Raw genomic sequence first — 16821 nt, 5'->3', positions numbered from 1 at the left:
AGCCAGACATTGTGCTTCTGAGGCCATTGATGAGGCAGTTATTTATAATTCTTTTTTTAAATGACTGCGCAGCATTTCACAATGGCTTTCCGAATGTAAAATGCGACATGAAAGATGGATGTTATTACATTCCTGAGTATGTATTGCAAGCCAAGAATTAGTCTTATCTCATGCACACGCTGTGCACCCATATGTCGATGTTGCATGCCCAGTCCACAAATAAATTCTTGCCTTCCGATTTCTTTCCTTTGAGCTCCTCTGTTACGTGAAACTGTGCGAGTGCTGCTGCATTTCTTTGGAGTTCTACGTCCACTGCCATTCCTTTTGCTGCGTAGCGCTTGAGCAAGAACCGCCCCGAATCTCCAGGGTCTGTTTCCCATGTTATCATGCAGGCACGCCAAAGGCGCAGTACGAAACCGTGCTCGAGGTGGCTGCGAAGCACTTGTCGCCGGCCAAGCTGGCGCTGCTGAAGCTGTCGCTGTCTCTGCGGGCCCATTCGCCGGCCGTCGAGACCTTCCAGCAGGTAAGACACCGGAAATGCATCAAGGAACTCGCGGATGACATTTTCTTTCGCACCGTAATTGAAGTCACGCTAATAGTTGCGAGGCACCTGGACCCTGGTCTAAGCAAGGCCGGGATAATGTAGCATTTATATTCTAAATCTATTTCCTTTTTTCCACTTCGTCAGTGGCACTAGCGGCGCTCCGTCCATGCTATCAGCTTTGTGGGCCGGCCGTGATCTTTAAGTAATAGAATCGAGCGAAAGGAATCCTAATGTTATGCCGGCTCAGATGTGTACTCGGCCAAGATCGCGACAGGCTGCCGAAAGCGGGAGCAGCCGTGGCCACGGTGTCTTGAACTGGCGAGCCGTAGTGGCGATATGGTTCTGGGATGCCAAAAGGTTGACGTGGGCGTATATAGGCCAGGCGCTTCAGCTTGACCTGTCGTGTTCGTTCACGCCTTAATAGTCACCGCGATGCTGCAGAATGCTGATGGTTTCGCCACCATGTTGTTTGACCTTGAAACAGAAGGCCCTAGCCAGACCACCACATCAACCAAGCGGTATTGTTTTCTTTTTCTTTTTCTTCTTCTTGTCTGGTCCCGGAATGGAATCATGCTTATGGAAGCTTACGTGCTGTGACATGAACTGCTTGTTCCCTCGGTCCACGCTTCGGTCTCGGCGGAAGACGAGTATCACGTCTTCGCCCGGGCGAGACTTTTGGTGTTCGCCACATGTTTTCATTCGAACCGGCGGCCCTTTTCTGCGTTCGCGATGAAACACGACGCGACCGCGTTACTGTGCAGCACTGGCGCGGGCAGCTACCCATAAGGCCCAGGTCGCAGAGAGAGTCCTCTCATAGTAAAATATATTGCGCGCACAATAGACAAGGACACAGTGAAGGGGGGACACAAGGGGGGACACAGGACACAACTATCAGTTCTGCTGCAGAGTCCTCTCCTTCAGCTGTGTAATGACGCGGATACGGTCGGCCCTGCACGGGTTGGTGACGAACTTCGCTTCCCTCATTGCACCGCATGTTCGGTCACGGTTAGACGCGTGCGCGCTGACCACTTATGTTGCAGCATTGTTGCGCCTCGTTGCGCCATTCGGAGGCGGGAGACCGTCGATCGTGTGTCCGACGCGAGATTCCCGCTTTGCGTGCCGTGTGTACTCGTGTAACAGTATATGTATATATACAGGGTGTCCCACATAAGTTGAGCCAAGAATTTAAAAATGAAAGGTGAGTCGGAAGCGAATTGAACTGAGCGCATACTATTCGCGATAGCCTATAGTTACTCAGACAATTTTTTTCTCTCGATAACTCGCTAATTAAGTTTCATTACCCAACTTTTGAATTATTGGCTGAGGACCCCAAGTATGATAACAGATTTGTAGAGCACCTTCAGAAACCACATATCGAGTTGTTTCCTTTACGATACGTCTCGTGTAGTCCTTTTTTTTTTCTGGGGGGTGGGGGGTTGCAAAGAAAGCCCGCGAAATATGAAAAAAAAAAAAAACCACATGACGGAGCGCTTGCGCAGTGGTATCGTGCTGCTCTCAAGCGTACGTTTGGTGAACAAGCTCGGTTGCATCGCGACTGGTGACGAGGAATTGGCAGGGCGTTCTATATCTCATCGGCAGTGCTCGGCCAGCAGCATGCATTTTCGCCGTCATCCGACGAGAGCCGACCTTGTTCACCGAACGCACGCTTTAGAGCAGCACGATACCACTGCGCAAGCGCTCCGTCATGTGGCTTTTCTTTTTTTTTTTCATATTTTGCGGGCTTTCTTTGCAACCCGGAAAAAAGGACTGCGTAAGATCGCAGGAGATAAACACTAGATAGTCGTCGAAGTCATCATTTTCAGCCTTGTTAGTGTGCTACGAAGGAAGGCGGGATAGACAGTCGGCATCCGTGCATCATCCGTCCGCTGTTGGGGGTGACGGAAGAGCAATTCTCTTGAAGGCGCAATGGCCAGCGCAATGGCCACACACACACACACACACGCACGCACACGCACGCACGCACTATGGCGACGATCGTCTGGCTCGGGCGTTGTGCCGCGCGGTCATGTCACGGCCGTCACGTTCGTTGCCGTAAGCGACTGTCCGATTGGATCAAGGGAGCCCCCCGGGACTTTTCGTTTCTTTATCGCGTCCTCATCGGTACGCGGCAGCCACGAACTGAACCCGCGACCTCGAGTTCACTATAGCATAACCCAATTCATTCGCTCTGAGCCACTGCGGTGGGCGATGGTCTGTCGCGTGTGTGTGTGTGTGTGTGTGTGTGTGTGCGCGCGCGCCGAAAATCGTGTTGAAACGGGGGTGGCGTGCGCCATGTGTATACGTATATATAGGTAACATATACCTTGTCGTATAACGTGGGCTGTGCAAGCAGTCCAGCGTACATCGCGCTGCGCACTCGATCGTACGAGGGTATATATGCGGTCACCTCAGGACGTCCTCGTCAAGGTCAGCTGCGGCATCGGCCCGAACGGCCCACTGGAAGCTGGAGGTGGGGCGTATACTATGCCGGCGATTCCTCGCTACGCGCGACCAGTGCGTTCATTAACGAGCGCTCCACGCGAAGGGTAATTCGCCCGTTGTCACTGCACATGCATGGCGTGCGCCGAGCGCGCGACCTTCGCGAAAATCCGTAAGGCTGCTCAAACTGTGAGCATAGGACGCAGCTGTGCCGCTTTTTCTTTATGTCAACTTAATTGGCTTACGCGCGCTTTGTCTCTCTGCGTGTTTGCTGAGAGGTTATTAGGGTCCTCTTGCTGCGCACTTGGTTTTGCGCAACCTGCCTCAGATGAATGTGCGTTGGACGCGTGTCTAGTCGTTTTCTTGTTTCTTTGTTTGTTTAGTCATCTATATGATTGAGGAAGCTTTAATGCTGCAGTGATCGCTCCGGGTGGCGCGGCAGCTAGGGCGCTCGCTGTTTAATTCGCAGCTTGCGTCTTTTATTTTTGTTTTCTTGTCCGCGTCATTCTCTCTCGTATGCAAAAGGCGAAACGAAGCGAGACGGTAGACGATATGATCAGCCGCGCCGAGCTATATAATCGCGCTGTTTTGACGTGAGCCTTCCACCGGCGTTGCGCCTCGTTACATAAGAGGGAGAGAAAGCCTGTTTGAGTCATTTCTTTCTTTTTTGTGTGTGTGTGTGAGTGCATGTTAAATGACGGTGTTTGTTGATGGGAGCAGACACTCGAGCGACTTCAGAGACTCGGCGTCGTTATGGCGCATCATGGTCCACCGCAGCCTCGCGAGATGTTGCGCCTGTAGCGCTGCGTGGTATACGTTTGCGCCGGGGTCCGCTGTGTAGCGAGGCACACAGCGAGGCACCCGAGTCGCATTCAGAACCGTCAGTTTCGTTTGTTCGTGAGTGCAGAAGCCGAGAAAAATAAATGCGAAGGGACAGATTCATCGACAGGAGGTCTACTATTGCGGGGGCGTGTTAGAGAGTGAGGTTTGAAGTCGTACATCTCCAGAAGTCATTCGTTGCTTGCATACCTAACAGCCGTTGCGTTTCGTGTTGACGCAGCCTGTATTGTAATGCGCTAGAATAGATTATAGAACACCTGCGCGCCTACGCGCTGTGGAGGAACTCCTTATACCATTTGAGCTGCGCGCCACTCGGGATTGCGTCGGGCTTTCGGTTCCCGAGAGCTTTCCCCGCGCGCGCTGCCGCAGCTGTCTCTATCAGCTCTGCAGTCTGTCGCTGGGGCGCAGCCTGTGTCGACCCTCGACGCTGGGATTCGTTCGACGACGGCGCGGACCGACGGATGACACACGGGCACGCTATGCTATAGCTGTCTCTTCCAGCATAGCCCGCGGCTCGTGTAAGGCGCCGTGGGAATCGCAGGCTGTGTGCGAGCGCCGACGAGTCAGGTGTCCAGACGCCTAGCTCGGAGCTACTGAAGACACGTCAGCGCCAGCATCTGGGTGGGAAGAGGCAAAACGAAAAGAGAAAAAGAAAAAAAAAGAAATCCAGCAGATCCCGCGCCCTGTGGGAATCGATGTTATGCGAAGCAGTGTGCGGGGAGCCTACCGAGTTGACGAAACGACCATGAGAGCACCAATACGTAGGGGGCTGTTTCGGGACCCACACGACACGCATGTCATGATATTCATGTCATGACCGATCATTTATGTTCGTCATACGCTCTTGTCGTGCCAATTTTGATGCATACCAAGTAACCAAACGACCATGAGAACTCAAAGATGTAGGCGGCTAGCTAGATAGATGCTGTCAATGTGGCAAATGTTCTCCAAGAAATGCTTCGCATTTAAAAAAATAACACGAAGGAAGAAAGACAGGACGGAAGGGATGAATGAATTAATGAACGTATGAATTGATCAGAGGCGGCGCGAGGATATTTCCGTTGGATGGGGGCGCAGGGAGCATTGCAGAGCGTGATTCTGCATTTTCGTTCGGTGTGTAGAAGTCGCTTCATAACTGGTCACTGGTCATAACTGGTGGGCGATGGGAGGGCAGAAGGAAATTTTGGGAGGTCTTCCCCCCCCCCCCCCTCGTCTCCTCTTTCGCTCCCCTTAAGGTCGCTCCCGAGAGCAGGAGGCAGGGATGAATAACTCTAGGTTGCGTGGGCGAGGGTTATTGGGTGAAGCGAGCTGCGCTGCGTATCCGCCGTCCTTGTATTGTCGCCATTTTATGAGCTGTATACGTTATTTTGCTTGCATTTGTTGGAGCCGCTGCGGCGCGTTCCGGTTATGTTATGTGCACGCCGTCTCGGGAGAACTTGTCATACGCAAATGATCGAAAAAAAAAAAAAGGTAAGGGCAAGGAGAAACGAGCTGCACTGTAACACGTGGAGGAAACGCTCGGTATATAGGTTTGGGGAGAACGTCACTAACTCGGCGGTTTATAGAACCTCTGCCAGCGCGGCGCAGGAATCGTTTTGCAGTGCAGCTGTTGAGCCATGCGTATAAGGAAACGAAAGGGCGTGCGTTTAATGCGGTGCACAGGCGACGGTATAGAGCTGGCAGGGGCAGAAAATGGCTCGCGAAGGGCGTGATCAGCGCGATCGTTTGAATATGCGCGATTCGTGCCAACGCTTGCAACTGCTTGGTGGCCCGAAGGGAAGTCGGGGAGCTAGCAGCGCTTCCTGGATTTTATGCGGCTAATCGCTAAAGGGACACTGAATAATAATAAACTTCGAGTTAACTTACAGGTTGTTCGATGGCACACCCCGATAGTAATGCAGATTACGTCACGTTCACGCCGAGCGAGGACTTGATGCTCTACGACAGACGGAATGGCGGAGCTTGCCTTTGACGTCATGTATAGATTGTGTCGGCGCCTGGCCAAGATAGGGTGATCGTTTATTCGTAAGACAATTAAGGTTGCGCTGCATTAACGTGCCTTTGAGCTGGTAACTGGTTTGTTGCCATGCATGGTTAGCTCAGTTGGCAGGACGGCCGCCGGCCGCTGTGACGGCTCAGGCTCGATTCCCTTGAACGGACCAAATTTTGATTCCACTTCGAAACTTTGTTGGGGGGTGGTGGGGATGCCATACAGGAGGATCTCTTTGTAGGTTCATTACTTTCTGTTAGATTCCAACTTTCCATCGCATCACAATAAAGAAAATGTTCACAACTTTTATGGAATGCTAAATCATGCACGTAGACGTTACCTGTAGAGGAGGCTTTGTATGCCGTAAAATGACGCTATAAAGAACGGGTAGTGACGTCACCTGAATATTCCTGTAACTCGCCAAGCACGCCATACGACTGCAAACTCGTGAGCATCTGTCCATATTCGGGAAAAACAAAGCAGGTTGAGGGGGGGGGGGGGGGGTTAAGGTCATAATTTTTGCAACTTGCTGTCTGCACGTTTACATATATGCGCCATGAGATAGCGCATAAATCTTTATCCAACATAATGATAGAAACTACATATACGTATCAATGTTGCATTAAGGCCGCCATGCATCACACGGCGTAACAGACCGCCAGACAGGCGAGGCGCTTAATAACAACTTCCATGTCCTTGTATTTATTTTACCTTCAGCTAATAGCATATATATATATGGGTTATTGCTCTCATAATTAAGTCGCGCTTCTTTTGTTTTTCCAGCACCAAATACCGCAATATTTCGCCAGTGCCGGTTGTAATTATTGAGGTAATAATTAGGAAAGTAAAGTTTCGGGGCTCTTCAGCGTCGTAAATATAAGCGCAGCGTAATATCTCCCGGTGGGGGTGCGGCGCAATTCTATAACCGCGCTTGCGCTATAATTACGACTCTGAACTGAACAGTGCTCTTTCGCAAGGCAAGGCGCCACGCACATAACAGGATGCTCGTTCCGGCTGGATTGATTGGCGCCATAAACGTGCCACACCTTTCCTCGCTCGCGCTGAATAACGCCAATACTAAGGCGTGGAGCTGTTCTTGAGCGCTCTCCGAAGCAAGTGAAATGAAAAATCGCGTGCGCCGCCATTTTGCTAAGCTATCGCCCTTCACCTGGGGCCGTAACTGAAGGGGACCTTGGCGCTAGCGTCGAAAGAGCGTCCCCATTGAAAAGTCCAGGGCAGCCATGCGGCGTTTTACCCCCTGGGCTCCTCTTAGCCAGGCGCAACGCTAGACACGTGGTCAGACGGCGGCTAGCGCACGCAGCGGCGAGTCACGTGATGGGTTGCCAAGGCTACGGTGTCTGTGAGGATGCCGCTGCTGAAGTGGTCAGTTATTTGCTTGGTTCGTTGTGAATGTGCAAGACGATTTTCGTTATCGTGAATTGTCCCTTACTTCAACATAAACTTGGAAGATCGGTGCTTTGTTGTTGTTAAAGGAACACTAAAGAGCAAAATGATAAAGCGAAATTAAAGAGAAAAGGCGCGAAACTGAGAGACGGGTGGCGACGCCGACTTGGAGTTCCCGCACCAGCTGTACACGTGACTCCATAGATTTTGACGGAATCCGCTGTATGTCCTAGTTAATTTTTTTATCGGTGAATGTGGACTGCATTGTGTTCTACAGGAGCCAATCAAGGGCTCAACGTGGCAAGTTTTCAGGAACTTTCAGGAACGCGGTCCAAATAGGAGAAAATACTTTGAAATCCGGGACGTCGCGCTGACCTATACCGGCATTGAGGCTTTTGCACGAAATTAAAAAAAAAAAAGAGGGGGGGGGCGGCGAACTGTACTTCGGCCTTCATTTTCCACTCGTATGATCAACACCCGTTAACGTAAAATTAGCGACCGTAGAGTTCTCAAACAATAATTTATCAGTCTAAACTGATTGACTGTTTTGCTTTAGTGCTCCTTAAACTGAACAAGCGGTGCCTGACACGCCGTGAGCGATGGCGAGTGTATGGGAATAATAGGAGTCGTACGTGGCTGTGTCAGACACGCTGTACGAGTTTCGGTATATAACTATAGTCCTATAAACGAACGCCAGCTGCCGTGCGGCGAGAGCTAAATTAAGAAGTTCCAGCTGCGCGTAAATGCGGCGGACGCGTGTGCCTGTCGGCGATGTTACATTGGTTGGTGAGAAACCGAGAATGTAGAGAGTGGGGCATGGGAGCATAGAATTTACGTGAACGCCCACGTGGACGTAAAAAAAAAAACAACAAATGTGCCGTTTGAGCATGTGGCATATGTGCTGGTCATTCATAACCCGAGCCGCGTGCGCCAGCGATATGTGCGGCACGAGTGTGCAATGGAAGCGAATGTCGTGTGTCCTTCGTCATCTTCCTTACGCGACTGTGTCCCGGAGAAAAAAAAAAAAAAACGTACTGTTAAGCAACTGGAGTCCAGGTTTCCACCATGCTCCTTTTTTAATCCGCTGACTCGGGAGCAGACACAGATGCAGTGCCGCCAGCGACATGCTCCGGTATGCGGAGCTGCTTGAAAGATGAATCTCTCCTCTAACGACGGTACATTCGTGCAGACGCCAGATGTGCACCTGATTATTGGTTTATAGCCTAGGAATCGCGAATTATTATTATAGAAGTAAGGGGCGGCGCGGCCGGCTTCCCAGCCCGGCGAGGTCAAGGAATATAAAGGTTAGAGTCTATAAGCACGTTCCCGATCACAGCTGTGGTTAATCATATGTGACGAATCATTAGATCTGTGTTACGGCGTGTCGTTTAATCATCGCCTCCCGCTGCCGATTAGACGTGTCGAACTGTAGTTCGCTGACCTTGGATGTCGCAGCCGCGTTTCACTCGCGTATAATTGGAAGGCGCATCGCGTCAATTCCCTTCAAGTTGATCGTCCGCGAGCTCGTATTCCGCAATGTTTTCGGCCGTGGAACAAACCTTCTCCGCCGCGTCGTTGTCATCACGTGTTCGGCAATGAAATCAGCTGGTGCATGTACGCAAGCCTTGTGCTTGAGCCTCTGTCGTTTTAGCGGTGTATAAATTCCCACCCCCTGTGTAAGGCATTCCTTGGGGTAGGTCTCTTTGTGCATTGAAATTAAAGATTAAAGATATACGTCCGGGATCGTGTGGTATATACTAATTTCGCCCTGCTGTTCATGGTAGAAAGCAAATACTTATACGGTTGACATGCAAACGTGCACGGCTAAAGCTCTCTAATAAAGAGCTTTAGCGGGTCTGTAGTGTATTGAACACGGAAGCGCAGTACGGTAATTTCGGTTATACACTGCCTATATCCGCCTTCTGCATTCTACGAAATGGAAAGGCTGATCCCCAAGGCGAAGTGTGCCCTCGAGCGATAATACATGACTAAAGCTATCTTCTGTACTATATCTCACAAGTGACTTGCAGCACTGCCGAAGGCGCGATGTGTACATGGGCAATATAATTTATTGCGTAGCACTATATAGTTCGGGACTCAACTGTCATATTATACTGACGGGATTAGGGAGCTTTATTTTTTGCTCCACACGCGATACATTACAGCGGTACGTGCTTATATTAGGCCCTTTGCGGACGCTCGTCGTATACTGCGAGTTACTGTGGCGGTTACCACCGGTAGCTTTAATAGCCGCCCTAACCGCGGTTACGCAGCAACGTGGCAGCGCTCCCCGGGTAGCCCAGACCGGCCGCTTCGATCCCGATTCGCGCTTTGTACTGGCTCTCCGCCCTAGCAGCAACAAATGAACGGCAAAATCCATCATCGCGTAGTCTCATCTCAGGCTTAGGAGAAAGCATTGGGAATATTTCGTCGTTATTAGTGAAATCGGGTGTTTTGTTTTGACGCTGCTATAGGACTATACTGCACAAGCATCGCCTAGCAGTAAAGGTGGCTAGGTTTTCACTAGCATGTGACGCCGCAGCCTTAGCGCTGGTGATGCGTTGACGATATAGGGCGCTACAATAATGCTATAACCCCCGTATTCTAAAACGTTCCTCCGCTCAACACTCCACCTCGACTCAATGGATGGATGTTATGAGCGTCCCCTTTGGAACGAGGCGGTGGGTTGTGCCACCAAGCTTTCGAGAAAGTGTATGGAAGCGCCACCTCCCGACAGGAGTGGTCACTGCCTTTCAATGGCACCCCACGTCAATACTCGAGAAGCCTATGGCATCTTCTTCAGTCGAGGGGCAGCGCTTTAACTCGGTGGGGCTACAGTAAATAAGCGCTGGTGCGTGGAATCTGGAACGGGTTAATGGTGCCAGCGCTAACGCTCGCAAATGCCATTCTGCGCTTGTAACATCGGGTATATTGTCGGCGTTAGACGTTAACCAAAGGTCGGTAGGCCGGTTGGCTTTGGGAGGCCACGGTAAAGCCACAAATCGGGCAGTGCAGGGTGACATGGGTTAGGCCTCGATCGAAGTCAGAGAAGCTTAGGGCTGAATTAGTTTTGAAGAAAGACTCGGGAGCATGGATGAAAATAAATGGCGGGGCTAAAGTGCACAAGTATCTGTACCTGAAAAGCATGGGCACCGAAGGGAAAAAAGAGGTCAAGAAAGTTGGCAACCAAGTACAGCGTAACTGAAAGTGTGTATATACAGGGTGTCCCAACCTGTGCGCCTGTCCGTGTCCTTTATTCTGTTGTCCGCGTCTTATTTTTTGCGCCTAATGCCCCAACCACTGGCACGCGCCGAAAGCTTCGGCGCGCGCTGGCAAGCGAACGCGTCGCTTCGCTTCGGCTGGAGGGAAAGGGCGCGCAACCACTGGAGACAAGCTCCGACGCGCGCCGAAGTACAGTGGCTACAAGGGGGAAGTGTGAGCAGCGCGCCGCTCGCCGTATGCGGTCCACTGAGGCCTTTGAGGAGGATCCGACAGGCGGCGCTCGACGACGTTTGCACGTCAGTCGATGGGCAAGGCGCGGTGGCATACGCTGGCGTGAGCTGTGCTGCACGTGTTTCTCTCGGCTTTGCCGGCAGTTGTGTGAGTTATTTCTTGTGCGCTGTATGTGTGGTGATGCCCAGAAAACAGAGCCACTGTTTTGTGCCTGGGTGCACTACTGGCTACAAATCGTGCAAGATGAAACTGTCGCTGTTTGGTGTACCCAAGAATGAACTGGCGTTGGCGCAGTGGCAGCGGGCTATACCGCGTGCTGACAAACAACTCGAGAAGAACTCTGCGGTGTGCGAGCTTCATTTCGACACAAGGTACATTTCAAGGTACTTTGAGCACACAGTGAATGGAGAGCTCGTCCGAATCGAAAGAAGCAGGCCTCTGTTGCTTCCTGGAGCTGTGCCCACGCTTTTCCCAAACCTACCAAAGTATTTATCGAAGCAACTGCCGCCTGACAGGAAGCGGCCCGCAAAGCCTGAACCCACAGCTCCAGCCAAGAAGAAATGTGCAGAAGACAGTGCCGTTTCTGTGAGTGTGGGCTTCGAGGAGGTTCCGTACTGCACAGCTTCGTTTCAGGACCTCACTTTACCGTCGTGTTCGTGGGGCATGCACACGTTGAACCCTTCGCCGTTGACTGTGGCTTACAGTGTGTGCAAACCAGGGAAGGATAAACGGGTCCTATATGCAAGCAAGCTGGTTGTGTTTTCACAAGAAGCGAACTGTGTGAAACAAGATGTTTTTTTAAAGGGAGTGCGCCAGTCGGGGCTGTCATCCACCGATCCTACATCTCTTTTGAAAGAGGTCGACAGCATGGAAGTCTGTGTTGGAGCCGGCACAGTCGATGAATTTCCGTTTGCGTTGGGAAGCAAGAAATTTCACTTTTTTGACGCAATCATTTCAAGCATAAAGTGTCGTGGTGTAGCGCATGACAGTAGGCCATGTGTGATGTGCAAGCATCTAAGAAAAGCTCTTTTGAACCAGCGATCAAAAAAGCGTCGTAGCCAGAATTCAGCTCCCAGACTCTCAAGGAAGAAAAAACTTCAAACGCAAACTGTTCGGCGACTCAAGGCCAAGTTGTCAGTCTACACACAAACCATCAAGGATCTTGAGAGGCAGAGTGTAGAACTGGAAGAGAGCGTCCTGGAAGACAGATTAAAAGCTCTTCCACCTAAGCAAAGGCTCGCGGTACTGCAGTGTTTTCAGGCAGCTCGTCGCAAATCACTGAGAGGGATGAAATACAACCCAGATTGGCTACTCGAGTGCATTATAATGCGCATGAAGAGTCCAAGACTCTACGAGCACGTCAGAAGAGAGGGAATACTAACACTCCCGAACAGAACCTGCTTGAAGACATATATGCGGAAGTATAAGAGCGGGTTTGGCTTCAACTCCCTTGTGCTTGCAGGGATTGGCAAGAAAACGAAGACCATGGATGAATTCAGGTGCCACGGTGGCCTGATAATAGATGAGATGAAACTGTCGGAGTGTTTCAGTGTAGTTGGAGGGGGAAAGATTGAGGGACTTGTGGACTTAGGAAAATTCACCCCCGAAAGTGAGAAACATGTGCCTTGTGATCACGGTCTAGTGGTCATGTTTCAACCTCTAAGCGGTTCTTGGCATCAAATACTTGGTGTTTTTGCCTCAAGGGGCAATGTGAAGGCAGCTCTGTTGTCGAAAATCGTCCTAGAAGCTGTGATTCTTGCCGAAAAAGCTGGCCTGAAGGTTGATTTTGTGACAGCTGATGGCGCTTCATGGAACCGCTCTATGTGGCGCATATTTGGAATATCTGGTTCCTCGAGCTGTGTGAAGTCGTCGGTTGCTCATCCTGTTGATAAAGAAAGACGTCTTTTTTTTATGTCAGATTTTCCCCACTTGATAAAATGCGTAAGGAACGGTTTCCTGAAGTGCTTCTACAAAACTCCGGATGGTGCTGCCTACATTGAGCACATCAGGGTGGCACACGAGGAAGATAAATGTGCAGTCACCCTCAAGGTCATGCCAAAAATTAGTGCATGCCACGTGAAGCCCAATAATTTTGAGAAAATGAGGGTGAACTTAGCATTCCAACTTTTCAGCTCAGAAGTCGTTCGTGGCCTTTTCTTTTACAAGAATGAAATTCAAAGGAATTGGGGTGACCCAGCAGCAACTGAGGCATTTGTCAGCACAATGGCCAAGCTAATAGAGGCGATGACAGCACGTATTCCATCCGAAGCTCTAAGACTTGGGTCCATTCAAGAGAAAAACATCAAAGATTTCATCGAGTACCTTAACAAATGGGAAAGATCCTTGGCACCTTCCAGAGTAGGTTTTTTGTCAGCAAGCACAGCTGAAGGACTGAGGGTTACCCTCCATGCAACATTAGATCTGTTAAAGTATGTCCATGACAAGCTTGGGTACAAGTACTTGCTGACAAGCCGCCTTTGTCAGGATAGCCTGGAAAAACTGTTTGGCGTCATACGTCAGTTTTCCGGCTGTAATGACCACCCCAACGCAACCCAGTTCCTCATCACTGTTAATTGCCTAAGTTTTTATAACTTAGTGAAAGCGCCGAGCAGCGGAAACTGTGAAGGAGGCACCCTGCAGTTTTTGCTGGGTGAGAAGGAAGCAGGCGGTGAAGTGGATGAACTTCTTGACAGAGGACAGATAGAAGATGCTTCACAAAGGCTCCAGAAATCTGAGCTTCTCTCTGACCATGTGTACAATGAAAAAACGAGCGACAGCCGCCTGGTGTTTTACATTGCAGGGTATGTTGCACGAAAGACCATCCTGAAAACTCACTGCAAAGACTGTTTTGATCAGCTTCTCGTGAATCCGGAGAATGCTAACAAAGAACTCTCGACATTTACCAAATTTTGTGACAAAGGTGGTCTGCTCTACCCATCCCACGAACTTTTCTCGTTTGTAGAGGCGTTAGAACTCACCTTTTCTATGTGGTTTAGCAACAACCAACTGCACTATGACAGCCTTGATCAGCTGACATGCTGTCTCAGGAAGAACAATGTCTTGATTGGCTGTGAACTTCATGGGCTGAGTATTACCAACCACATCACCAAGTTTTTCCTGCTAACACGCCTTCATTTCTACATGAAATCCCTTAACAAAGAGAGGGAATCATCGCGGGAAAAAAAGAAGCACTTGAAACTGAGGCGGGTTACCTAAGGACTGTTTGGAAGAGGTTTCACTCCCAAGTACCAGGAAATCATTTTATTTTGCCGCTACCAGAGCAGCTTAGCAAAATAAAGCTTTATTCAGAAATTTTGCGCATTTGAACATGTGGTGCTTTGTCCGAGTACAGCAGAAATCAACCCGTCGCGAAATAATCTACGCTGTTGGGCGATCCAACATGGAAACGGTAAGTCTGCTTTCTCTTGACATTCTGCTCAATTTGGAATTAACTCAGTAATATTTCCGGCTCTCTTGTACAACCAAGTGTCCAGCAGAACCGATTTCTGTAATATAGTGAGAGCCATGGAAACATGACGAAAGAAAAACTGCGTCCGCCGCGTATAAAACACGCGTTTACCAACGCTGCAGCCGAAGAATCTGACGTGTATGCGCGCTGCAGCGCCATCTGCCCCTTTCCTTCCAAAGCGCTTCGCCTGCCCGGGCGCGCTCCTCACACTTCCCCCTTGTAGCCACTGTAGCCGAAGCTCGCTCCTCGGCTGCGGCGCACTGTTGCTGGACTATTCCGTCTTCATCCGTCAAAGTCCGGCCTAAAACAGCCTGCTGTAAACTAAGCTTGAAACAATAAGGTTGTGATCTGTATGTGCTTTTAGATACAAAAAACACGTTTGCATAATGAATATACACCTGCCGCAACAGTTCGTTTTTATTTTTGAAGTAACAATAGTGTACAAAATATCGACATCAGCGCTCGCGCGTCGTCTGTCTGCAAGATCGCTTTGCAAACACCTGCACGACGATGCGATATATCAAAAACTGTTGTACCATTTCATTTTTTGGTAGCTTATTGCACAGCCAACTATGTAAGAATTAGGCGTGCAATGGTATAACTGAAAAAAATCTGTGTTGGAAATATTGCCACGTAGTAGTGACGGTAAATAAACAGTGCCGGCTCAATGGCAACGATAGCGGCGAGCAATGTCGGCAATCGTAGAAAATCTCATCTGCGGGTCAAGCGCGTCGGTTTGCATACGTCAGTCGTCGAAAGTTAGCCTATTCGCTGGTGCCCGCGCGCCTTCCAGAAACTACAACACAATTCGTGTCGCGTATGCAATCAGATTAGCAAGGTTCGTCGACAACAGACAGAACCATCGATAACATTCGCGAAACTTCCGATACGTTCAGGTGCATCCTGCACCGAGCGATAACGTTTTAACATTTTTTAGCCGGTGAAATACGGTAACCGGATACAGATAAAGCATCCGTGTCAATATAATTATGCTTGTTGGTGCATGAGAGAAACATGAAAAAGTGGCTTCTGAGAAAATCAGCAAAACAGAATTGAAACACCTGTAGCACTCACATAAAAAAAAAAAACTAGAATAGCTAAAATGTATGTAATTCGTATCTTGTCTCCCCCCAATTCTTGATTCTGCCAAATCTAGCCCATGGAGCACCTCTATTATTCTAGGTTGTTTTGATGCATCAACACCGCATCTGGAGGCCTTCACATTGAGTTCATTGCTACAAAACATTTTCGCAGTGTAAGGGCCATGTTCTATTGCAACTGGTTTCCACATATCAAGTTTGGCTTTCTTTACATTAATGAAATGACATACCGTCAGATAATACAAGCTTGAGAATTAGAGGGTTTTAATAGGAGTCTTTCGTTGCCCTTTGCCAAGTCGTACTATTGAAGCACTTATTCGCATGCATGGGAGCAGCTCATTTGCATAGTATAAGAAATATATAAACAGGTTATTTTCACAATTTATACACTTCGTCACCACAAGAAGAAAAATTGCAGTTTATTGTTTTCAGCCTGCTATGATGTCTTGACTGAGAAAGATATATTCAATTTGTTCTGCGAGGCACGCAATAATTGCTGTGGCATATTTTATTGCACAAAACTGCATACAGTAGCCAGCCATTATTAAAACTCAGACAGAAGAAATTAATAGCACAATGCATATGATCAGGCACATAGCATATTATTGCACTTTCCTAATTCATGCCAGAACTACGACCACAGGTGTCCTTCTCTAACAAGGTCAGCATCCATCGTGCCTCCTAACCTCCCTACCTTTCATTTATCATTTTCTCTCTCTCTTCTTAATTCATGCCCTTTTTTTAATTGCCCAAAAGCTACTGCACTAAAATAGTATACTAGTACATACTTGAAAAGCACAATTTTATACTACGATAATAATCAATCATTCAAATTTTCATTGTAGTGCCCAGGAACAGCTAGAGAGCCTTTGTACTGGTGCACTTAACGAGCTTTAAGGAATGTATAATGTCATGGACCACCTTATACAGGAACAAAAGGTGCGATTAATTAAGACTTGAATCTAGAGGTGCGAGTTGAAGTATATTTGAGAAGGCTCAACTGTAGTTGCCAGAATGGCAAAAGTGGTGCTTGAAGATAGACATCATTTTATTCTGGATGCGTTCAATGAGGTCAGAATTAGATTTGCTCATTGCACCCCCCTCCTACAGAGGCATACTCTAGTAGTTGGAGGCACACAGCAGAATTTCAGAAACACAACAGGTGAGTGGAAATCATGCAATATACGGCATGCAATTCTAAGAGCGTGAAGGGCATGTTGTGTAATTATCTATGTGAAGAGAAGCTTAGCATTTTGTCGAAGTACACACCAAGATCTTTCATTTCATCGACCCTAAGGAGTGGAGCATCACGTAGGGTGTATCAAAATTTCACATGGTGCGTTTTGTGCATATAACTTAATGCCCTAGTGTTGGAAGCATTTAAGAGTACTTATTTTTTCTGCACCAGTTTGAGAGTGAAAAAATGTCTTTTTGGAAGTCGATGCAGTGATGAACACTGTTGACAGTCTGAAATAGTTTTTAAGTTGTCGGCACACATAGTCATGCTGTTCATTTATTAAAATGCTCTTAGCACTAACAGAAAGCGAGGAATCCCATATCGATTCAAACACCTGACGCACTG

At 48.8% G+C, this 16821-nt stretch overlaps 1 protein-coding gene across 6 annotated transcripts in view; it reads left to right on the top strand.

Moving 5' to 3' along the window:
• The window catches only part of Uggt (UDP-glucose-glycoprotein glucosyltransferase), a 218079-nt gene that overhangs the window by 30980 nt on the left and 170278 nt on the right, over window positions 1-16821 (top strand). For all 6 annotated transcript variants that reach the window (XM_075682275.1, XM_075682274.1, XM_075682277.1 and 3 more), the window contains exon 4: window positions 393-523. In XM_075682275.1, the coding sequence (XP_075538390.1) occupies window positions 393-523 (131 nt within the window). The remainder of the gene's footprint in view (window positions 1-392; window positions 524-16821) is intronic.

Source organism: Dermacentor variabilis, chromosome 2 (genome assembly GCF_050947875.1).
Source record: "Dermacentor variabilis isolate Ectoservices chromosome 2, ASM5094787v1, whole genome shotgun sequence".
Taxonomy (NCBI): Eukaryota; Metazoa; Arthropoda; class Arachnida; order Ixodida; family Ixodidae; genus Dermacentor; species Dermacentor variabilis.
Note: the sequence above shows the minus strand (reverse complement) of the source record. Positions and strands in the feature narration are given on the sequence as shown.